The 24,140-nt window shown below is 45.4% G+C and overlaps 1 protein-coding gene and 1 pseudogene across 5 annotated transcripts; both read left to right on the top strand.

Annotated features, from left to right (window-relative positions):
• The first annotated feature begins 278 nt into the window (after window positions 1-278).
• On the top strand, window positions 279-3,708 carry LOC147007072 (uncharacterized; annotated as a pseudogene). The gene is made up of 2 exons (XR_015054415.1): window positions 279-2,322; window positions 2,419-3,708. The product of XR_015054415.1 is annotated as an uncharacterized LOC147007072 (transcript).
• A 167-nt stretch (window positions 3,709-3,875) lies between these two features.
• LOC147007071 (uncharacterized) lies at window positions 3,876-24,037 on the top strand. 4 transcript variants are annotated; one of them, XM_085867575.1, is made up of 3 exons: window positions 3,876-3,986; window positions 18,474-21,101; window positions 23,356-24,035. In XM_085867575.1, exons 1-2 carry the CDS (start codon window positions 3,965-3,967, stop codon window positions 19,868-19,870), a joined length of 1,419 nt encoding a protein of 472 aa, XP_085723701.1. In that variant the 5' UTR covers window positions 3,876-3,964; the 3' UTR covers window positions 19,871-21,101; window positions 23,356-24,035. The 4 variants fall into 4 exon arrangements, with proteins under 4 accessions (XP_085723701.1, XP_085723698.1, XP_085723699.1 ...); XM_085867572.1 differs by lacking the exon at window positions 3,876-3,986 and adding an exon at window positions 6,491-7,628 and having other exon boundaries at window positions 23,356-24,037; XM_085867574.1 differs by lacking the exon at window positions 3,876-3,986 and adding an exon at window positions 8,180-8,831 and having other exon boundaries at window positions 23,356-24,033.
• Window positions 24,038-24,140: the final 103 nt, after the last annotated feature.

The following is a 24,140-nucleotide window of genomic DNA, read 5'->3' as shown; positions in this document are numbered from 1 at the left end:
GATTCGCTAAAAGTGGTCGCTCGCACGCCGAGCGGGTGGAGATCCACAACAATATATATATATATATATATATATATATATATATATATATATATATATATATATATATATATATATATATATATATATATATATATATATATATATGTATATATTGTTGCGAATTCGCGTCCGCCGCGTGCGAACGGCCACGTGACTCGAATCGCGGCACGTCGCCCACCGGACGGACAATTCTGTCGTGACCCTCTTGGACTAACGCCGGGAGCTAGTCACGGGTGGGCCTTTCGGCCTCACCACGATCGTGCCAATCGGCCACCCGCGTGGGATATGGTTGTTCGCCAAACTCGACCTACCTAAGTACCCACGCGGATGGTAGACCGGGCGATCGCACCTCGCCGCAGGTCGACTCCGGACACGGGCCGCTTAAGCGATCCGTTCAGTGCTATCGGGATAACCGAGCAGTGTTATCGTCGGCCTCGACGATTCCGATTAATTATCGGGCGTATTAAGCCCACGACGAACCCTTTACGTGAAGCAAGATGGAGATTCAATTGAAGAAAAGACGAAGCGAAACGGGAAAACAGTTCAACATAATGCACATTTATTCCACGGCACACGGAGAGCACACAAATACAGCCAAACAGAATGCACATATATCAAATGCTACAAAAGAAACAATGACGCAGAGATAGTAACGACTAAGACCGACACACGGCAACACTTAAACAGTTTTACTTCACCAGAATGCGCCGAGACACATATACTCAAAAGCAAAAGAAAAGGCCACCCTCAAAGACAAGGGGGCAGACGGGGCCTGTGGGCCAATATTTGCACGGGACCTGAAGGAGCGGTCAGGTCCGCGAGACCGGGTGGGTCCTACCCGTGTCTTCGTGATGAGTCGCAAATGTGGCAGCGCGGCGGTGCCCCGACTTCGTGCTCCTTTGCGGGTTTCTTTGGCACCGCTTGGAGTGGGGTGGGAACGGGGCCCCCTTTTCGCACTATCTCAGCGCTGGGGAAAGGGGGAATTGTTGATGCTCTGGGGAAAGAGTATAGCTGGCTTGCTTGGGTCCCGTGACGAACGATTCCACCGCGACCTCGTCGCCGACTGCCGTCTTCCTTTCCTCGGACCCGAGCTCCTCGGACTCTTCCCTCAATTCTTCTCAGCCGACTACAGAAAACCACCTGGACGTCCTCGCCTCCCGACTCCACTCCGCGCTCCAACCCGACTTGACTGCCTCGCAACAACAAATCTTGCGCAACAACTCTTCTTTCTCTCTGCCCCAAAACTCTCTTCACTTTTCTGCCACCCCACTCTGCTTTTCTGCTCGGCGTTTTATAGGCCGGCAGGAGAACCCATATACAAATTTCCGGATCAGGATGAGCTCGGGGGCGGAGCCACGCTCGCCCATTGGACGGAGGAAAAGGGGCGTGAATCTCCCCTGATCCTAGAATTTGCATATCTCGATTCCACACAGACGCACCTGGAGGCGGGGCCAAGCCACCCCGCGCTTCCTGATTGGACGGATCAGAAGTGGGCATGTAGCATTCCTGATCCGAATTCTTCTCGGAAAGGCCGCATTTTGCACTCGCGGCTCGGCGCGTATCTTGTACGAGCCAGGACAGCCCGACGCTCGGTGCTCACAGGTGGTGCGGGAATGGCGGTAGAAGGAGGGAGGTGAGGGTGGTGGAGGGTTTCCGGCGGTGGCCGATGGCCATGGTGCCGTTTGGAATGGCGGTGATGCGATGTTTGCGGGAGCGAGTTGTGAAGGTATAGGTCGTGGCTGTTGGCGTTGTTGTTGTTGTGAAGCGGCGTTGTGGTTGGTGGTTGTTGTGTGATGGCGGTTTGTTCAAAATAAAGATAGAACAGAAAAACGGCTATCTCAAAGCGTCGCAGCCCGAATGAATCACATTTATTCCCTCTAAACAACGGGTTTGGGGCGAACTACACATGTACTCAAGAGATATCTCACCTACGCGATCTGAATGGTGGTTTGCGAATTTTCACAGCCGTAACAATATCTATCGGGGTCGAAGAGGATCTACAGGGCTGTGGGTGGAGGGGGGGAGGAGGGAAGGGGTTGCAATGATGCATTCTCTGAAACTTTCCAGTTAGTTTTGAGTTTCATTGTCTTTGCAGATAAAGAAATGAAAATCATTTCTTTTACCAACTCTGCTCAGTTCGACACAGAAGATAATTTCAATCAGCAAGTGCCTTGTTGTCGGGACAATCACAAATTGAGCAGCGTCTCTTCCAACAACCACAAAAGTTGTTTAAAGGCGATCAAGCAGATACAAGGAAACGAGAAACCCTTCAAGCGTTCCGTGTGTACCAAGACTTTTACTACTTCATCAAATTCACATCGTCATACAAGATTACATTCCGGGGATAAACTCTACAAATGTTCTGTTTGCCCCAAGGCAATTGCTGATTCATCATCTTTCCATCGACATGAACGAGTACATTCCGGGGATAAACCCCACAAGTGTTCTGTTTGGCCCAAGGCATTTGCTGCTTCATCAACTTTACAAAAACATGAACGAGTACATTCCGGTTATAAACCCTACAAGTGTTTTGTTTGCCCCAAGGCATTTGCTGATTCATCATCTTTACATCAACATGAACGAGTACATTCTGGGGATAAACCCCACAAGTGTTCTATTTGCCCCAAGGCATTTGCTGCTTTTTCAACTTTACATCAACATGAACGAGTACATTTCGGGAATAAACCCTACAAGTGTTCTGTTTGCCCCAAGGCATTTGCTGATTCATCATCTTTCCATCGACATGAACGAGTGCATTCTGGGGATAAACCCTACAGGTGTTCTGTTTGCCCCAAGGCATTTGCTGCTTCATCAACTTTACATCAACATGAACGAGTACATTCTGGGGATAAACCTTTCAAGTGTTTTGTTTGTAACAAGGCATTTACTCAATCATCATCTTTACAAAAACATGAACGAGTACATTCCGGGGATAAACCCTACAAGTGTTCTGTTTGTAACAAGGCATTTACTCAATCATCAACTTTACATCAACATGAACGAGTACATTCCGGGGATAAACCCTACAAGTGTTCTGTTTGTAACAAGGCATTTACTCAATCATCAACTTTACATCAACATGAACGAGTACATTCTGGGGATAAACCCTACAAGTGTTCTGTTTGCCCCAAGGTATTTACTGATTCATCATCTTTACATCATCATGAACGAGTACATTCTGGGGATAAACCCTACAAGTGTTCTGTTTGTAACAAGGCATTTACTCAATCATCAACTTTACATCATCATGAACGAGTACATTCTGGGGATAAACCCTTCAAGTGTTCTGTTTGTCACAAGGCATTTACTCAATCATCATCTTTACATCATCATGAACGAGTACATTCTGGGGATAAACCCTACAAGTGTTCTGTTTGTAACAAGGCATTTACTCAATCATCAACTTTACATCATCATGAACGAGTACATTCTGGGGATAAACCCTTCAAGTGTTCTGTTTGTCACAAGGCATTTACTCAATCATCAACTTTACATCATCATGAACGAGTACATTCTGGGGATAAACCCTACAAGTGTTCTGTTTGAAACAAGGCGCTTGTTTCTTCATCAAATTTTTCTCGTCATCAAAAAAATACACACGAAGATTCAACAGAGGTGCGAGGACCCAGCGACTTCGGTGTGAATTCCGTGTTATCAGGGAAATGACCAAGTACCTGGATCTGGAAAATGAAGTCAAAATAACCTGGAAGTTGAAGAGTGTCGACATTGTGTCCGTGATAACTGCAGCAACTGGAGTGATGAAGAAGAACCTGATTTCAATCTTCAAAAACATCCCTGGGAATGAATATTACGAATAAGTAACTACAGTTGGAGGCTGTCTTGTGTTAAATGATGATCCTGAAAAGAACCCTCGGAACGAAACTCTGAGAACAAGAAAACTTCACAACTTGCTCAATCAAACATGACCCTTCACCAAAATGGAGGTGGATACACACACACACACACACACACACACACACACACACACACACACACACACACACACACACACACACACAACCACACGAATACACTCAAACACAATCACACGAATACACTGAAACACACAATCACACGAATACATGCGAAACACACACTCAAACACACATACACACACACACACACACACACACACACACACACACACACACACACACACACACACACACACACACACACACACACACACACACACACACATAAAGCCACACCAATACACTAAAACACACACGATCACATGAATACACTCAAACACACAATCACAGGAATACACTCAAACACACAATCACACACAACCACACGAATACACCCAAACACACAATCACAGGAATACACACAATCACAGGAATGCACTCAAACACACAATCACACGTGAGGGTTCATCAACTTTTGGTATTATTTGCTGTTCGGGTGGTTTTAATTGTTATTGTGTTTATTTTTTGAAAACCCTCTTGTTTTGGAAACGTACAGAAAGGTTGGGTCCGTTTCACAACGTCCGTTGTCACGTAAGGAGATTATTTAATCAGTGAGTTGTTTTTTTCATTTTCCGTGTGTTCGGGTAATGTTTTGAAAAAAAACAAAATGGTTTGAAATGTAAATGTTTGAAATTTGTCTCGTGCATGTATTACTGTGTCAGGAAACGTGCCGTGCATCCATTTTACTGTAACATATGGGTGTTTTATTGCTGTTTTTTGTCACCCAGGTCGTCCGTCCGTCCGTCCGTCGGTCCGTCCGCACAGGCGTCAACATTTATAGCTGTGAGTGCGATAACTCATAAACTGTTCGCCATATCGATTTGAAATTTGGGTCACACATGTACCACCTGAAAAGGAAGAACCCTATTGATTTTGGGTGTGGCTGGATCCAAGATGGCCAACTGGGGCGGCCATCATGAAAAAAATGTTTTTTGTAATAAATGGAAAAACGAAAACAAAGAAAAACGAGGGGTCTACGGGTGGGTTGCCCCTGTCAAAGAATTCTCAATTCCTTCCGTATATTTGAGTCATTTATTAAAACAAAACATATGCAAGCACGAAAATATCGATATGGAGAATTCAGAGGCGCTTCATTAAGTCGCATGGCCTTCCTCTGATTCTGCTGTACATACATGGAAACTTTGAATTCTTATATAGAATTCAGTGAGACAATGTCTGTTCATCCTCCAGACATGCTGACGCCACAGCTGATGTTTTTGGGGTTCAGTGGAATTAAACACTCACAGCTTTGTAGCAGTTGCCATTTGGCAGGGATGAGGAATATTTGTGACGTGAAGCCTGATGGGAGTTTTGGTCATTATTTTCACACACATTCCATTTCAGCGAGACTCTTGTTTCCAGACAGACTTTCAGGCACCAGTATGTAATTATTTATTTATATGAATCCGTCAATAATACAAATAAAATTCGAGGTGATTGTATTATCTTGGATGAGGATTAAAGATTATTTGGAAGGCCAATCTGTTTTGGGGAACAAGGGGTATTTTTACTTATCAGACTGGTAACCTTCCAATACAGTCAAGAGATATGAGGTCATTTAAAATGCGAATATGTATTATTAAAATAGATACATGTTCAAGCACATAGATGTAATAAGCATGTTGTATTTGAGTACATTTCCCATAAAAGAGTTATAACAATACATTGTGCTTTTCCCAAAAACATTTAATTTTTCAAGTTAATTTCAATCAAGCCTAATTGGCAACATTATATTTTTTTATTTTTTTTTATCACCCTCACATTTTGCTAATTTTGGAGAAATTTGCACCGACACCCCCCAAAATATGTATTTGATTTCTTCTCCGAAACGACACACAATTTCAATGAAACTTGACCACAACATTCACGAAAGTTTCTTCACGACGTTAAAAAAAAAAAAATATATATATATATTTTGTTACAGATTCCGCGCCCGCCGGCGTGCGATCAGCCACGTAACTCAAATCACGACACGTCGCCCACCGGAACGGACAATTCAGTCGTGACCCTCCGGGAACTACCACCAGGAGCCAGTCACGAGTGGGGGTTTAACCTCACCACAACTCAGTCCACATTCTTCCCGCACGAAATAGGGTCCGATCGCCGAATGGTCGATTTACCTTAGTACTCGCGCGAGTAGCGTACCGAGGAGTTGTACCACGCCACAGGTCGACTCCAGACACGAACCGCTTAGGCGGCTCGTTCCGTACTACAGGGATAACCGAGCGGAGTTCCGCAAATCCGAAGGGCGGATTTGCCGGAGTGCAAATCCTGCCACCAACCTCCTCATAAAAAGTAACCCAACTGCAGGAGGACGTCCGCAGACACAGTTGGGCACTAGATATGGATGGCCGTTGGCTCACAAGGAGCTCCTCCGCCCTTTGACAGGTTTTGTTTTTAATCCTGCATATTTGTTTGTCCATATCCAAACACCCTCCTCACCAAAAACCTGGTGGGGAGACGGTTTAGTCGTTGACAACCCGACCTTGGAACAGGTTAGTACAGGTTTACATGGTACCTGTAGCAGGTTACAGATCTTACCTGACCTTACAAACACCACATTCAAACACACACACACACACACACACACACACACACACACACACACACACACACACACACACACACACACACACACACACACACACACACACACACACACACATAAACCCACACCAATACACTCAAACACACACCAATACACTCAAACGCACAATCACAGGAATACACACAATCACAGGAATACACTCAAACACAATCACAGGAATACACACAATCACAGGAATACACTCAAACACACAATCACAGGAATACACACAATCACAGGAATACACGCAAACACAATCACAGGAATACACTCAAACACACAATCACAGGTATACACACAATCACAGGAATACACTCAAACACACAATCACACATAAGGGTTCATCAACTTTTGGTATTATTTGCTGTTCGGGTGGTTTTAATTGTTCTTGTGTTAATTGATTGAAAACCCTGTTTTTTTGGAAATGTGCAGAAAGGTTGGCTGTCCGTTTCACAACGTCCGCTGTCACGTTAGTTTATTTATTTTTTGTATTCTTTTATTTGTATTCTTTATTTATTATTTCTATATTATTTTGTATTCTTTATTTTTTATTATCTTTTTGTATTTTTGTATTTTATATATTTTTTGTATTTTGTATCCCTGGAAAACAGTGAGCTGTTTTTTTTCATTTTCCGTGTGTTCGGGTAATGTTTTGAAAAAAAATGGTTTGAAATGTAAATGTTTGAAATTTGTGTCGTGCATGTATTACTGTGTCAGGAAACGTGCCTTGGATCTTCTTGATCTCCTTTTTACAGTCAGGAAACGTGCCGTGCATCCATTTTACTGGAACATATGGGTGTTTTCTTTGTTTTTTTTATGTTTGCTGCTGATGTTTTATTGCTGAACATAAAGTGCTGTCATGGTCCGAAATAAACCATTAATGATTGTGGCTGCCATCAGGCAGCCTCTCACAACCGTCTCCCATCTCCGAGGAAATAATCTCCGCGACAACTGTCTCCGCGGCCACAGTCAGGCAACCGACTCCGAGGCAGCCGTCTCCGGTCTCCGAGGCAGCTGTCGCCAAGGTAACCATCTCTGATCTCCGAGGCAACCGTCAGGCAGGTCCAACTACCCTTTTCCATGTATAAGATGAGATTTCAGTTTCTTACCCTAACTTAGCCCTCATTTACCAACAAATTTACAACTGAATCTTACCAACCAGGGTCTTTTTGGACACCAACTCACCAACACTCAGTTTCACTTAATCTGCTGAAGTTTCACATCAATTTTTTTTGGGTGGGGGTGGGAGGGAGGGTTCAATGTCCAGGCTCTTATGAGAGATCACACACAGAACATACAACAAGGGGAGCAGCAAACAAGAGGGAAGGATAAAACAGTGGGGAACAGAGACGAGATCTGTGGAAGGGAGAGGGATGGGGCGGGGAACATGGGGAATACAAGATGGACATTACAGGGACATTCAGGACCTCACATGACAGGGAACTTTCAGGAAGGAAAGCAGGGAATTTGAAGGAGGTGGATTAGCGGGGATAGACAAAATGATGGTTTTGTATGGGGTTAGAGCTGGGTGGGGGGGGGGCAAGGTCCCAGAGGAGACGGTACAAGACAGAAAGACCACCGACCTGCCTGTGGTGAAAGAGTGAGAGACCCAAAGATTGAGAGACTCGGCCTCATCGCGGTAGTTTCCACAATCCCAAGGTTGGGATCGGGAGACAACTACACCGTGAGAGAATACAAGAAGATATCAATCAATCATCCGGTTTATTTAATATCAATCCCACGTCACATCGTGTGTACAAGGTATGGGGTCAAAGTCGCTCCGAATCCAAAGGTCCCGTCCGTGTTTTGTGACTCGCCCGCTGTTTTGGCGCCACATGCTCCGCCCTCGCGCTCCCATCTTCCACCATTTTGTGTGTGGACACTGATCGTGCGGAGTCCTCGACGGACGAGCGTGGGGACGGCGGAACGCGATGTTGGGTGGTTTGTTTGTCCGAGACATAATAAGGGGGTTTAGGCCCCATTCGGCCCTCGAGGAGGGGAGTGGTGAGCGAGTACGGGTTTCTCTGATATGGAGGTCGAGGCTCAGGGAGCGGGTGCATCGCCGATCAAAGGGAATCGGACCTTGGACGCAGCTGTGATGGAGGGGAAGGGTACTCGAGGTACCCCTGAGACCCGGGATCCTCCATTTGAATAACCAGCGATCAACATGGACACGTTGCTGACCGCAGCACAATTGCTCCACCGTCAGGAGTGGAAACGTCCACCCGGTGAGTGGAGAGGGATCCGAGAGGGGTAGGGTGAGGGGTGGGGTGGAGGGGAGCTCGGGATGGGATCACCGGCGATATGACGTCATCACCGCGTCGGGGGAATCGCTGCTCATCTCGCATCTTCACACATCGTTGTCACCTCCACCCCCCAGGTTGGACGGACGTTATGTTTCCATCCATGTCTGTCTGTCTGTGAACAGGATATCTTAAGAAGTTGCGGATTGATTTGGTGGACAGGTTCGGTGTGTGACAAGGACAAATTGATTCGATTTTGCTGAAGATCCGAATCCGGACACGAGAATTATTTAATATCAAAAGTGATTCTTCAAATAGAGGAAGAAGCTCTTACTTGGTGGAGAACTTGATCTTTGATGTCTTGAGACATTTCATCGATCCTTCCCCAGAACGAGATCTGCTGCACACAGAGACCACTTGGTTTTATGAGAGTCTCTCCGATGTTATGGCTCTTTTTGCTCTTTGTAATCAACATGGCGATCTCACAGGAAGCCTCAACAACCTTTGAAGTCTGTTTCCGAAATGCTCCACTGCTGTCCATCTTGGCTTGCTTCAAGGACTGCCTTTTTGTTTCAAAGAATGCCTTGGGTTTGGCAACGAAAGCAGAATGTGTTGTCTTCAAGTGGCGTTCCATTGTGTGGGCCGCACGACATCAAAGTTCAGTCTTGTGGCATATTACCCACTGGGGACCTGTGTGCCACCCTTTTGGAGGGACACAAATACAAATCGAATATGTTCGTCAACACACCCGCTTTTTTTTCACTCATTGCGAATTATTTGGTTTGAAATGGGTCCTGCAAATCTGTGAAGAAAAAAAAAATCAATTTTCATATTAAAATAAAATATAAATTTTAATACGAAGTTTAAATGAATGTTAAATTTTAAAATTAATTTTAAAAAACGGAAATGGAAGGTCGAGTCGCGAATAGAAAACGAAAATTATTCGAGGTGATACTTTTGTTTTTTTCGTGGGTGGAGCTGGTAACCTTTGCAACCATTAATGTTTTGATTTTCAAATGGTTTCTGGTCACTGTCACAGAAATAGACAATCACAGGTGAGATAGGTCCATTAAAAGTCTGTTGTCTGGTCAGGCCAGATGAGATCTGTGACTTGCTTTAGGAACCATGTAAACCTGTACGAACCTGTTTCATGGGGACCGAGAGGTGACGCTGTTCTCAGTGCCGGGCAAGGTCTTTGCTCTGATAATTCTTGATCGGGTTCGCCACCATCTGCTTGAGCACCAGGGTCCAGAGCAGTAAGGCTTTACACCAAAGAGGTCAACGATTGACTGTATCCTTACTCTTCGGGTGGTCACTGAACGCAGACGAGAGCTTCGGCAGGGGCTGCTTGCAGCCTATGTTGATCTCTGTGAAGCGTTTGATTCAGTGAATCCGAATGCCCTCTGGAGGATTCTTGGTTTTCGTGGAGTGTCATCAAACCTGATCAATCTGATGTCTGAACTCTACTCTGGTACTGAGAGTGCTGTGAGATGTAGTAGTACCATCTCTGACTTATCTCGAGTTGTGACTGGAGTTCGTCAGGGGTGTCTACTGGCCCCACACTTTTCAGCACTTGTATGGACTGGATTCTGGGGAGGATGTTGGAGAGATCAAGCTGCGGTGCATCACTTGGGAATATCAAGATCTCTGACCTTGATTTCGCAGATGATGCAGTCATCTTTGCGGGGATTCTGGATATCCTTTTGGGGGCCCTCGAGGTGCTGAACGAGGAGTTGGAGCCCCTGGGATGACGGGTTTCCTGGGTCCAGACTTAGATCCAGGCTTTCAATGACATCTTGGATTCTGCTATCTTATCTGTGCCTGTTTGTGGTGAGGATGTTGAGGTCGTGGAGAGATTCACTTACCTTGGCAGTGATATTCATGTCTCTGCTGACTGTGAGCCAGAGGTCAACAGACGTCTGGGTTGGGCCTGGGGAGTCATGGATTTATTGTGTCATGGGGTGTGGCGCTGCCGGTACCTCTGCAGGAGGACAAAGGTCCGAGTCTTCAGGTCCTTGGTGCTTCCAGTCTTGCTCTATGGATGTGAGACTTGAACTCTGACCAGGGATCTGAGATGGAGACTTAATTCCTTTGGTACCAGGTCTCTTCTTTGGTACCAGGTCTCTTCTTTGGTACCAATGAGATTTGTTACCTGCATCGTCTGTGAGCATCAGCTGCATAGTCTGCATGAACATGTGGCTCGTTTTCACAGATGCTGATCCTGCTCCCCAGATTCTCTTAGCGAGCGATCCTCGTGAATGGAGGAGGCCAATGGGCCGACCAAGTGTCTCGTGGTTGCAGCAGGTTGTTCAGCATCTCAAGGAGATGGGGATGAGCCAGGCATCTGTCTGGGGGATGGCCAGACAGAGACCCCTGGAGTACCGGCGGAATGTGGATGCGGTAACGCGCTACTCTGGCGCATGCTCCTATACATGACCTGGCCTGACAGGTGAGATATATTTAATTTCTGACAGATATTGTTGCAGGACGGGAGTCGTGTGAGAAGACCACGAGGTGGGGGAAGCTTTCTCGGCTCTCACCAGACTCCCGAGAATTGTAGGCCGTCGCACACGGATAATTCCGTGATGCGGCGGGTTGCTTAACCGACCGTGGACGCCAATAACTCAACTGAATGATCTGGGGTCCTCCCGTCTATGAGTTAATCGGTTTACCTAATTAATCACGTGATTTAATTTCCGGGGAACACGCCTTCGCTACGCCTTGTCCGAACCGGATCACTCTCCCGGATCAGATCACGTCACTGGATCAGATGCAGCCGAGCGACACTGCCAAGAACGTACCGGCTAAATGGAAGTGATCGCTGGGAATAAAGTCCTGGCTAATCTCGGATTCGGACCATGCTGGATCAATGGAAGAAAAGACAAAAACGAGCTGGGAACATTTCCAATAATAATTTATTTACAATGGGCGAGGAATGGTGTGTGGTACGATCAAGATTTATTGGGGTGTGTTGTGCAGAGATAGGGGGAGAGAGGTGTGGTGCAGCAAATAAACAACTAACTTTCAAAAGCGGACACAGAGCAGAGTTAACCTGAAAATAATAATAATAATAATGATAACAACAACGATCTTCTGTAGCCTTACTTAAGCAGACAGACACTAGTACACACACACACACACACACACACACACACACACACACACACACACACACACACACACACACACACACACACACACACACACACACACACACAAAGCCCGATGAAGAGGGAGTATTGAAACAAGAAGGAAGGGAAGTTGAGGCGACGATCTCGGTACCTTTGTTCTTGATTGCACGACGTGCCACCGATACGTCTCGGGGAGGGGGGGGTGGCGGGAGAGATGCTCCATGGTGCGGTACCCAACAGCTGGCGCGTCATCTCTGGCTTCAGCAGCACGTATGGAGACCGTGTTGGTGAAGGGGGGCTTGAGTAGAGAAGGGGCGGAGTCCAGAGTGCTTGAATGGAGTGGTAGGTGGGTGGGGTCGACGTCGTGTAGGTGGAGACGAGGAGGCGGAGTCCAGGCAGCAGGAGGCGGGTCGTGCAGAGAAACGAGGGCGAGGCAAGAGAGACCCCTGGAGTACCGGCGGAATGTGGACGCGGTAACGCGCTACTCTGGCGCATGCTCCCATACATGACCTGGCCTGACAGGTGAGATATATCCAGGCAGCAGGAGGTGGGTTGTGCAGAAAGACGAGAGAGAGGCGGAGTCCAGGCAGCAGGAGGCAGGTTTTGTCGGCGAGGCGAGAGCGAGGCGCAGTCCAGGCAGCAGGAGGCAGGTCGTGGCAATGTCGAGCAGAGAGACGAGGGCAAGGCCAGAGAGAGAAAGGCGGAGGGACCGTTCTGACCTTTATAGGACTTGCACCACGGGGTGGTGGGCTACCCGAAGCGAGCGTCATCACCTGAATCGGGCGCTCCGAATGGCCCCGACCCCTCATATGACCCGCTAACTTTGGCCGGAAACCGCCCCACTTCGTTTCCGACAAGGTCATCTCAGACAGCGAAAATATTCCGATCCGACCCCACGACATGACACGAATCGCCCACACCGAAATTGGCGCGTGAATCGTCCCGCAAAAACCCCCGGGCGGTGCCCTGGCGACTGGCCGAGGGTCCCGCATGCCCGCTCGGGTGTCCGACCAGCGCCGATCAATGCGCCCGCTCCGCGTGCGCCAACGTGTCCCGCACTGTACAACATTCCCGGGCTCAATTGCAGCTTCGCTGGCCGTAGAGACGAGAAGACGTTCACCATCCGTAGGGAATCCTCTGCTGCCCGCGAGGGCCGAAGGTTCATTGTTGTGGATAAACCCATGCATGTTTCGCGAGCGGCCAACGTGTCTGCCTTCGACCAAATCCCATACAGTGCGCGTGGTTCGGCTATTACGCACATGGCCAGCACTCACGTACGCACGACCCTGCCAGCGTGTGCCCGGGCGAACACCGATATATATCAGATATTTGGTTGAAAAGGAACACGCCGCTTTTACTTCACACTCTCATCCCGCCCAACGTGCCGTGGCGTCACCTTTATCGGCCTCCGTACGTATTTCGTGCAGCGTGGGCGTCGTGCTGGCTGTTTCCTGTGTTGTGAAAAACACCATTTGTGCAGCCTCATAAGAGATATTCATTCGTTTGCCCTTTTGAATGCAACCGGCGATCTTCCCCAAATCATCGGAAGCTCGAGTCAATAATCCCGCAATGCCAAGCGCACTGAATGACTCCTCGCTCACGTTGAGTTTTGGGCTCGCTTGGGAACGAGTGCTCTGCACCATTAATGCTCGCGCGTCATCGTGTCCTCGCAGTGGCACCACACGCGCTGGTCTCCATGAGGGCCCATCTGACAGCGAAGGCGCACGTGGCTCAGATTTACTTCAGGAATAATCGGAAAAGAAGAATTGGGACGAAATGAAGAAAAACATGATGTAAGCAAACCTTGCTATGAGATCATCGCAACGCATGCCCCCTGTTGTCCCACTCGACAAAAGGAAAGGGACTATCTACACGTATATAAATGGAATAACTGTCTTGGGACCACTATCTGTTGGGTGCATGCGGTTCCGAGAACCGCCACAATATTATTGATCTTGCTGACCCCTTAACGATGTCTTATCTTAGGGGCATTCAAAAATTGTGTACCTAATGCGTGGGGGTTGGGGATTGGAATGGGGTTGGCGTGGGTGAATGTCCAACCTTTATTTTCAGGGAGTTTGCAGGTTATTTTTTTTCGCCAAGTATCAAACGGACCCAAATGCAATACCCTCTCCTTCGGTGAGAGTAACGAGCTATTCAATTTGGGCGTTTCAAGGTGAGGTTTCCCGAAATCTTGAATGAGGTTCTGAAGGAGCTTTTCTTGATTAACCAAGGCTTCGCTGAGAGATCTCACTGTAAGCTGGTCGATGGAAGAAAAAAAAGTGATGCCACCATCCTGAGAAGTGGAAGAAGAGGAAGGAAGAAGAGTCGGCAGCATGAAAATAGCTTATCCATTTCTCTCTATATATTTGTATAAATATTTATACATATAACAGCGAAATATTTTTGTTTGTGACCTGACTGCTTTGGGCTCTGCGTACGTCTGTTAATTACAAATTATTGAAATGTGAGTTGGTCGATTGATTGATTATGTAGTTTTGGAACTTTTGTCCATTGTATCCTTGCTGATGGAATGTATGACTCTTAATTATGTACCAATTACGGGTTGGAACGTCTTAATTATGAATAATTACTCATCGAATTGTATTAATGACACAAAACCACACAAAACACCATGCTAAAGAAGTCCTGGCGAGGGACTGCAATATCTGATTACCCTCTCTTGTTAAGCCTCCCCCGATACTCCCGCAGGATAGGGAAGGTTGATTGCTGTTATAGGGGTTGCTTGTGCATTTTGTACACCCCAACTTTTGCAATTTCTTCTCTGAAACTGCACACACGATTTTGATGATACTTGACCACAACCTTCATCACCCGGTATGCACTAAATCACCCGGTATGCACCAAAGTTTGCTCACGGTATAAATAAAACGGGCCTTATGGGGGCGGGGGGTGGGGGGGTGTTTATATATATATATATATATATATATATATATATATATATATATATATATATATATATATACATATGTGTTTATATAATATTGTTACGGATTCGCGCCCGCCGGCGTGCTGACGGCCACGTAACTCGAATCGCGGCATGTCGCCCACCGGACGGACAATCCAGTCGTGACCCTCTCGGACTAACGCCGGGAACCAGTCACGGGTGGACCTTTCGGTCTCACCGCGATCGAGCCAATCAGCCCCCGCGTGGGATAGGGTTGCTCGCCAAATTCGACCTACCTAAGTACCCACACGGAGGGTAGACCGGGCGATCGCACCTCGCCGCAGGTCGACTTCGGACACGGGCCACTTAAGCGACCCGTTCCGTACTATCGGGATAACCGAGCGGTGTTATCGTCGGCCTCGACGGTTCGATTAATTATCGGGCGTATTCAGCCCACTACCAACCCTTTACGTGAAGTAAGATGGGGATTCAATAGAGGAAAAGACGAAGCGAAGCGGGAGAACAGTTCAATAATAAAGCACATTTATTCGCGATGAACGGAAAGCACACATATACAATTCCACCAAAAGCACATAGAAAAGAAGAGAAACACAATGCAATTTTACACAAAAAGCAAATGTAAAAGCGGAGACACAATGCAGAGCTAATACCGACTACCGAGCACACGGCAACACTTATACAATTCTACTTCACAGACGGCGCCGACAACACATACCCAAAACCAAGAAAAAGAACACCCTCAAGGATGAGGCGGGCCTGAGGCCGAGACCGGGTCGAGCCTACCCGTCTGGTGATGAGACGCGGAGCGGCGATGGTGCCTCAACTCAGCGGGCCTCGCGGACAGTGTCTGGTAGGGGGTGGGAAAAGGGGCCCCCTTGGTCGCACTATCTCAGCGCGGGGGGAAACAGGAGGGGGTTGCTGATGCTCGGGGAAAGGAGGATTTTTACTCTGTCTCGAGTCCCGCGACGAGCGTCTCCACCTCGACCAGGTCGCGCCGTCGGCCTCCCTGGTGTGCAGCTCCCGGCACGACGTGAGCACCCCCTCGTCTGCCTTCGCCGCCTCTCCACAGCTCCGTCCTCTTCGCTCCGACTCCAACGCACACGACGACCGACCAACAACAACTTTTCTGACGAACGCAGCCGCTTATATAAGCCCCGTGGCTTCACCTTTGACCCCCTGCCTTCGACCTTTCACCTCGCTCCCCATTGGCCCGAGAAAAAGTGGGCGTGAATGCATTTTGATCCATGAATTTGCATATAGCGACCGCCCTCCAACGCCCTGGAGGCGGGGCCAAATCGCCCCTCGCTCATCGATTGGACGGAACAAAAGTGGGCGTGTGTCGTTTTTGATCCGTTTTTGGAGCGGAAAATCCGTGGTTTTGTACACGCTGTTCGGCGCGCGCCCTGCACGAGTCCAATACCGGTACCCACAAGCGGCGCAAGAACGGTGGCGATGCGACGGTTGCGAGGGTCGACGGTCAAGGTCGTGGCTGTTGTGGTGAAGCGGCGTTGTGGTGGGTGGTTGATGTGGTTGGTGGTGGTAACAATGGCGGTTGGTCCAAAATAAAGATAGTAAAAGAAAAACGGCTATCCTGAAGAGTCGCAGCACGCATGAATGACATGTATTCCCACTAGACAACGGGTTTGGGCCTAACTACACATATACTTACCGAGATATCTCACCTAAGGGACCTGAATGGTGGTTTGCGAATTTGGTAACCACAACAATATAATAGGTGTTTGTTTTGTAGGTGTTTCTCCCCAATATAGGTGTTTCTCTTCTCCTCAGAAATTACACACACAGTTCTGATCAAACTTGACCACAACCTTCATCACCCATGAGGTATCAAAGGCTGTAAACAGTATTTTAAAAAATCGAGGTCTGAGGGGTTTACGGGTGGGTTGCCCCTGTCAAAGAATTCTCAATTCCTTCTGTATATTTGAGTCATTTATGAAAAACAAAACATATGCAAACACAAACATATCGATATGGAGAATTCAGAGGACCTTCAGTAAGTCACATAGCCTTCCTCTGATTTTGCTGTCCATACATGAAACTGTTGTGGAAGTTATTACCTAACATTTTATTTGGTCCTGTATTTACTTTTAATCAACCGTTTAACCGACTCGATGCAAATCCTGTTATTCAAATGACAGACACCGATCAATTCACTTGACACAACATGAAAGTACATTACATCAGAGAGTTTTCTGATACTTGGTACTTCGCCAGTCCCAAGGAGTGCAACCCCTGAGATGGTATACATCCTCGCGTGTTTGCACTAAAACAAGATTACAATTTCTGTTGTTTATATGCTTTTCATGGGAGAGTGGTGGTGGGCTGATCAAGCCTCAAACAAAGAACTCCGAAATGCAATACGTGTCTTCTAGTTGAAAAGCAACTTTGTATTCATAACAACCTTGGTGTTATCAGAAAGGTCACTGTTCCATACCAAGACAATCCTTTTATCAGCATTTAGGGCAAAAGACTCTTGGCGAAAGTGAAGGAACACTGACAGCCAATTCGACTTATAGCATAAAAATTATATTTATAAAACACCAGCACAATTACAATTTAGAGTACATTAATGTAATTATTTTCTTCCACAAAACTTTGAATTCTTATATAGTATTCAGTGAGACAATGTCTGTTCATCCTCCAGACATGCTGACACCACAGCTGATGTTTTTGGGGTTCAGGGGAAATAATCACACAGCTTTGTGACAGTAGCCTTCTGGAGGCTAGTGTAATTTTGCAGGGATGAGGAATAGTTATGACCTGAAGCTTGATGGCAGTTTTGGTCATTATTTTCACACACATTCCATGTCAGCTCGACTCTTGTTTCCAGACAAACTTTCAGGCACCAGTATATAATTAGTTATTCATAAGAATACCTCAATAATACAAATAAAACAAGAGGTGATTGTATTATCCTGAATGAGGAATAAAGATTATTTGGAAGGCCATTCTGTTTTGGGGAACGAGGGGTATTTTTACTTATCAGACTGGTAACCTTCCAATACAGTCAAGGGATATAAGGTCATTTAAAATGCGAATATGTATTATTAAAATAGATCTATACATGTTCAAGCACATAGATGTAATAAGCATGTTGTATTTGAGTACATTTCCCATAAAAGAGTTATTACAAATCATTGTGCTTTTCCCAAAAACATTTAATTTTCAATTTAATTTCAATCAAGTTTCATTGGCAACATTGAAATTTTTTAATTTTTTTAGCACCCTCAAACCCATCATGCTAATTTTGGAAAAATTTGCACCGACACCCCCCAAAATATGTATTTGCTTTCTTCTCCGAAACGACACACAATTTCAATGAAACTTGACCACAACATTCACCAAAGTTTCTTCACGACGTAAAAAAAAAAAAAAAAAATAATATATATATATATATATATATATATATATATATATATATATATATATATATATATATTTATATATATATCAGGGTCGAAGAGGGTCTCCAGGACTGTGGGGGGGGGTGGGGGTAGGTGTACCAATGATGCATTTTGTAGTTCGTTTAGTGTTTCATTGTCTTTGCAGATAAAGAAATGAAAATCATTTCTTTTGCCAACTCTGCTCAGTTCGACACAGAAGATCATTTCAATCAGCAAATGCCTTGTTGGCGGGACAACCACAAATCAAGCAGCGTCTCTTCCAACAACCACAAAGGTTGTTTAAAGGCGATCAAGCAGATACAAGGAAACGACAAACCCTTCAAGCGTTCCGTGTGTAACAAGACTTTTAGTACTTCATCAAATTTACATCGTCATGCAACATTACATTCCGGGAAGAAACCCTTCAAATATCCCATGTGCTCGAAGACATTTGCTGCTTCATCATCTTTACATCGACATGATCGAGTACATTCCGGGGATAAACCATACAAGTGTTCTGTTTGTAACAAGGCATTTACTCAATCATCATCTTTACAAACACATGAACGAGTACATTCTGGGGATAAACCCGACAAGTGTTCTGTTTGTAACAAAGCATTTACTCAATCATCATCTTTACAAACACATGAACGAGTACATTCCGGGGATAAATCCTACAAGTGTTCTGTGTGCTCGAAGGCCTTTTTTTCAAAATCAGGTTTTCATTATCATCAAAAAACACATTCCGGGGATAAACCCTACAAGTGTTCTGTTTCTCCCAAGGCATTTGCTGCTTTATCAATGTTACATCGACATGAAGGAGTACATTCTGGCGATAAACCCTACAAGTGTTCTGTGTGCTCGAATGCCTTTTTATCAAAATCAGGTTTTAATTATCATCAAAAAACACATTCCGGGGATAAACCCTACAGATGTTCTGTTTGCCCCAAGGCATTCGCTGATTCATCATCTTTACAAAAACATGAACGAGTACATTCTGGGGATAAACCCTACAAGTGTTCTGTTTGCCCCAAGGCATTTGCTGTTTCATCAACTTTACATCAACATGAACGAGTACATTCCGGGGATAAACCCTACAAGTGTTCTGTTTGCCCCAAAGCATTTGCTGTTTCATCAACTTTACATAAACATGAACGAGTACATTCCGGGGATAAACCCTACAAGTGTTCTGTTTGCCCCAAGGCATTTGCTGTTTCATCAACTTTGCATCAACATGAACGAGTACATTCTGGGGATAAACCCTACAAGTGTCCTGTTTGCCCCAAGGCATTTGCTGATTCATCATCTTTCCATCGACATGAACGAGTACATTCCGGGGATAAACCCTACAAGTGTTCTGATTGTCACAAGGCATTTACTCAATCATCATCTTTACACAAACATGAACTAGTACATTCCAGGGATAAACCCTACAAGTGTTCTGTTTGCCCCCAGGCATTTGCTGATTCATCATCTTTCCATCAACATGAACGAGTACATTCCGGGGATAAATCCTCGAAGTGTTCTGTGCTCGAATGCCTTTTTGTCAAAATCAGGTTTTAATTATATATCATCAAAAAACACATTCCAGGAATAAACCCTACAGATGTTCTGTTTGCCCCAAGGCATTTGCTGTTTCATCAACTTTACATCGACATGAAGGAGTACATTCCGAGGATAAACCCTACAGATGTGTTTACCCCAAGGCATTGACTGATTCATCATCTTTACATCAACATTATCGAGTACATTCCGGGGATAAACCCTACAAGTGTTCTGTTTGTAATATGGCATTTGTTTCTTCATCAAATTTTTCTCGTCATCAAAAAATTCACACATAGATTCAACAGAGGTGTGAGGACCCAGCAACTTCGATGTGAATTCCGTGTTATCAGGGAAATGACCAAGTACCTGTGTCGTGATCGAGTGATGTCCACACTGATTGAGATCAAGTTCTGTCCGCTCCGATCTGAGGTCAGGAAGAGTTTAATCCACATCAAAACATGAGCATATGGAGAGTGGCTTGGAACACACAGTAGTCCATTTAGACCAACTCTGGCAAGCTCAGTTTTCGCTCTGCCTTATTTACAATTTTACTTTGACCCTTGCCTGACCGCCTGTCAACCTGATTTATCTTGTGTATAGTCATTAACTCCCTTCAAGCGTCTGTTGTTGATAAGAAAATCCAAGATCAGCTCTTTTCCTTTTATTATCTTGCAACAGCATGGTCATCTCCTTCGTGTTGTTGAACTTTTCCTTTCATTATCTTGCAATAGCAAGATCACCTCCTATGTGTCGTTGTACCCCAGTAGTACTGGGAAGCCCAGCTGTGTTCTTTCGCAAGCTGTCAACAAGCCCAGCTGGGTTATTTCACAAGCAGTCTTTTTGGCTGGCAAAGCAGAGACATTGTTGCAGTATCTCTTTGACAGTGCAGAGATAAACAACAAGATTTATCCTTTCCCTCTTCCCAAAGTGCAAAGATGTTAACAAAAACAATGGTCACTTATTTGGGACACTTGCAGTGCCTCCACATTCCCTCCTCCTGTTACTTTGAAACATCATGTAAAAGAAACAAACAGTTGCACTGTATATAAAACATTAAGAGATGGAGCATCCGTGGATCGGTAGGACAGCAGACAGCAGCTTCTTTCCAGGAGGAACTCACTCTTCAACAGCTCCAAGGGGCTTCAATACAGTCGGAAGCTCCCTCTGCACCTCCTAACCTGTCAAGAGGCTACTGCCTATCACCCAGCTGGCCCACCATCACCCCGAAGTTTCAGCAAATTTGCAGGAAGTGAGTAAATTTTTTAGCATTTGTGAATTTAAGCATGGATAAGAGAAAGTAAAGTTACTCCCTAAAGTTGCTCACACAAAGTTGCTCATGGCTAACCACATCTCTATGTCTACAGTGTTCTTTATGAACAACAAGAAAGAATATATTTTTGATTATATTTGGTTATATAGTGTTCTTTATGAACAATAAGCAAAAATATTTGATTTACTACAAGCCAGAGTAAAAACATGAAGAAGGTACAAATCTCAACATTTTCCAACAAGACAGTGTTTACATAGTATTTCTTCCCATCCCCTCCATTGGCACAAGCAATTCGAGACATTCATCCAATGTGAGTTGGAGCCGTGGGTCAACGGCCACATCAAGTTCACAGTACATTTCATTAGGTTCTATGGGTAGGGGTGGAGTGTACAACGGTGGAATGGGAGGTATAGCTGTAATTATAGGCAAAGGTGGTGGCGGCGGAAGCACAACAGAGTTCACCAGAACCATCTGTCTGCACTGGTTGGGCGCTGGGCTTCGTTGTCCATCCTATAACACACTTTCACAAGCCAGCCACAATGGCTGCTTTGATTATAGACAACGTAATGAATATTCCAATCATCACAGCCAATCCTGTCAGCCAGAATCTGAGAATGTCTCCTGCCCAACCTCCAAACAATCCTGCAACCATGCTCCGATGTTCGATCCTCGATTGCAATCATGATATTTTGCAGCCTCCTTCCTTATGTGTCCCGCAAGGTCACAGAAATATACCATTTAATGATGCCTGGGGTTCCACAAGATTATTCATTTGTATCCTTATATCTATCCTTGTCCCAGTTATCCCTTCATGTAACAATATACCTCGTTTCAGGTGGACAGTGCCTATGTCCCCTTCATCCTATGTCACATGAGGTGCATAATTATACATAAGGGTCATATACAGTAAGAGTTTATCCCATACACGCCTTTCTCATGGAATTGGTCCTAATGTTTACCTTCTTCTGCCCTGCGTACCCTGTCACAACCCATTCCTTGTTTCCCCTACTGTCGACCGACCAAACATTCTGCTCTCTATGACATTCCCATAATGCCCTTACTATCTGTTATTGTCCATATTATCACGATTATGCACATGCCAATCAAAAGCCATGCTACATCTGTCATGAACCTCCAGTAACATTCTTTCCACTTGCAGATTTCCTTTCTTTCTCTTTACCACTTCCTGTATCCTCTTTTGTAGTGAGATGCGTGAGTCCATGATTGGCTTACCTTCTCACTTGACAGCTATGTGGGTAATCAGTAATACGGAGAAGAGTCCATAACATTACCATCACATCTGGTCCAACGTTTCTTCAGTGCGTTCCTCCGTTTGAACACCTTGATGTTCACCCAGTCGCCGGGCTGGATGCTGTGGTGTTCCTCTGCAGCTTTGTCCCGGTAGCTTGTCTGATCTACTATCAAACTTTTTCACAACCTTTGTTAGAGCAACACAAGAGTAAATCGGTCCATATATTTTATAAACGTTTTACCAATATTATAATCTCGTGTTGGCCCAGCACTTCGAGTGGTGGCTTGGGATCCTTGAGTCCTGAGCTCAAATCCCATTGACGACTGAACCAACACCAGAGGGCCGACTCAGCCTGTCACTCCTCCAAGACTGGCAAAAATGAACATCAGTACACTGGTAATAGGGGCACCGCATCAGCGGCACAGCCATGCCCCAACCAATGAAGCAACAAAAAGGCAGCACACACCACCAACATTTGATAATCCACATTGCTTCTACTAAAATTTTCGATTTTGTGCCACTGCTGCAAATCCTTGAGCGTACCACGTTCTCAGCACCTCCTTCTACATCTATATCTCCATCCCCCTTTTGCTCGTGTGGCCACTTTTGTGAGCCAAGCGAGCAAGCACCTTTTGGACAACCATTCTACCCTCACTTGAGACCATATCTCTTGCTTCAGATGTGCTCAACATTTCACTATGGCTAAAAGTTCCACTATCAATTTACCATTCTCGAGGAGCACACTTTGCGATGTTATATATCCCCTTATTTCCAAAGATCCCCTACATTGTGTCATCCTGTACAGTGTACACATATCAGGAATCCATATATATTGTTATGCTTTCACCCTCGGCTGGATTGCATACCGCAATTAGCACACGTACCACTTTCCAAGATGTTATGTTCAGCGCACACTACATACCCTGAGAGTTATGTTCAGTGTCGGACATCTTTTGATTACCACATTCTTTGCTCTTACAGTGATTCAACCAATACTGCATAATCAGGTATCATCCATCCATCCATTTGGACCACACTCTGCAAAGCGTTTGGTGCTGCCCAAGCAGTCTCCCTGGCTATTGGACACAATCCTGGACAGGTCACCAGTCTGACACAGATCAGGTACCTATGGTCTACACTCTACACTATCCAGCTATCCCCCAAGAACACCTCATTTTACTCTTTGTTCTGGGCCTCGGAACATTCACAATAGTCCACAAGCCATCACCTAACAATCTTCTCGAGGTTCCACTCAACACATGTCCTCAATATTGTTACTTGGGTCTTGCACAGTTGTAATTTGGCCTTTGGCACCTCATCGCCTTTGTCAGCAAGTACCCCCAAAAGGGTTAAGATGTTTCTCCTGCAATCATCCCTTGATGTCATCCAAATCAGCAAATCATCCACATACTGTACCAGTAATGCCTCTGGCAACTTGAAATTGTGCTTCTGTCCAAACAACTGACAACCATCTTTCAAATAACTTTACCATAACATCAGTGCAAAAATACAACCCAAGCTTGTTAATCTTTCAATGAACAAATTATGGCACAACATGAAAACCACAACTCCACATTCCTTGCTTTCACTGATGTAAACTGGTCTATGATGTGTTCAAAGTCAGTGTCTACACTCAGCAGAGCAAGATCACAGTCTGCCTTGACCCAAGGAGGCTCTCAAATACAAAAGTATTAGTTTTAACTTGCTGAATGATCTCACAGCTGGCGATGGAAACTGCGATGTGCAGCATTATCTGAATAGCAATG

The sequence above is a fragment of the Eptatretus burgeri genome, unplaced genomic scaffold (genome assembly GCF_056783735.1).
Source record: "Eptatretus burgeri isolate ZD-2024b unplaced genomic scaffold, Ebu_testis_v1 Ebu_testis_scaffold_796, whole genome shotgun sequence".
Lineage (NCBI taxonomy): Eukaryota > Metazoa > Chordata > Myxini > Myxiniformes > Myxinidae > Eptatretus > Eptatretus burgeri.
The sequence above is the reverse complement of the archived record's forward strand: the minus strand, read 5'-3'. Positions and strand labels throughout refer to the sequence as shown.

What these genes read in the sequence shown, in the direction of transcription:
- LOC147007071 (XM_085867572.1), top strand. Translation starts at nt 7,463, where the DNA reads ATGGTCCGAAATAAACCATTAATGATTGTGGCTGCCATCAGGCAGCCT. An exon ending in CCGAGGCAGCTGTCGCCAAG is followed by an intron (nt 7,629 to 18,473) that starts GTAACCATCTCT and finishes TTGTCTTTGCAG; the next exon opens with ATAAAGAAATGAAAATCATT.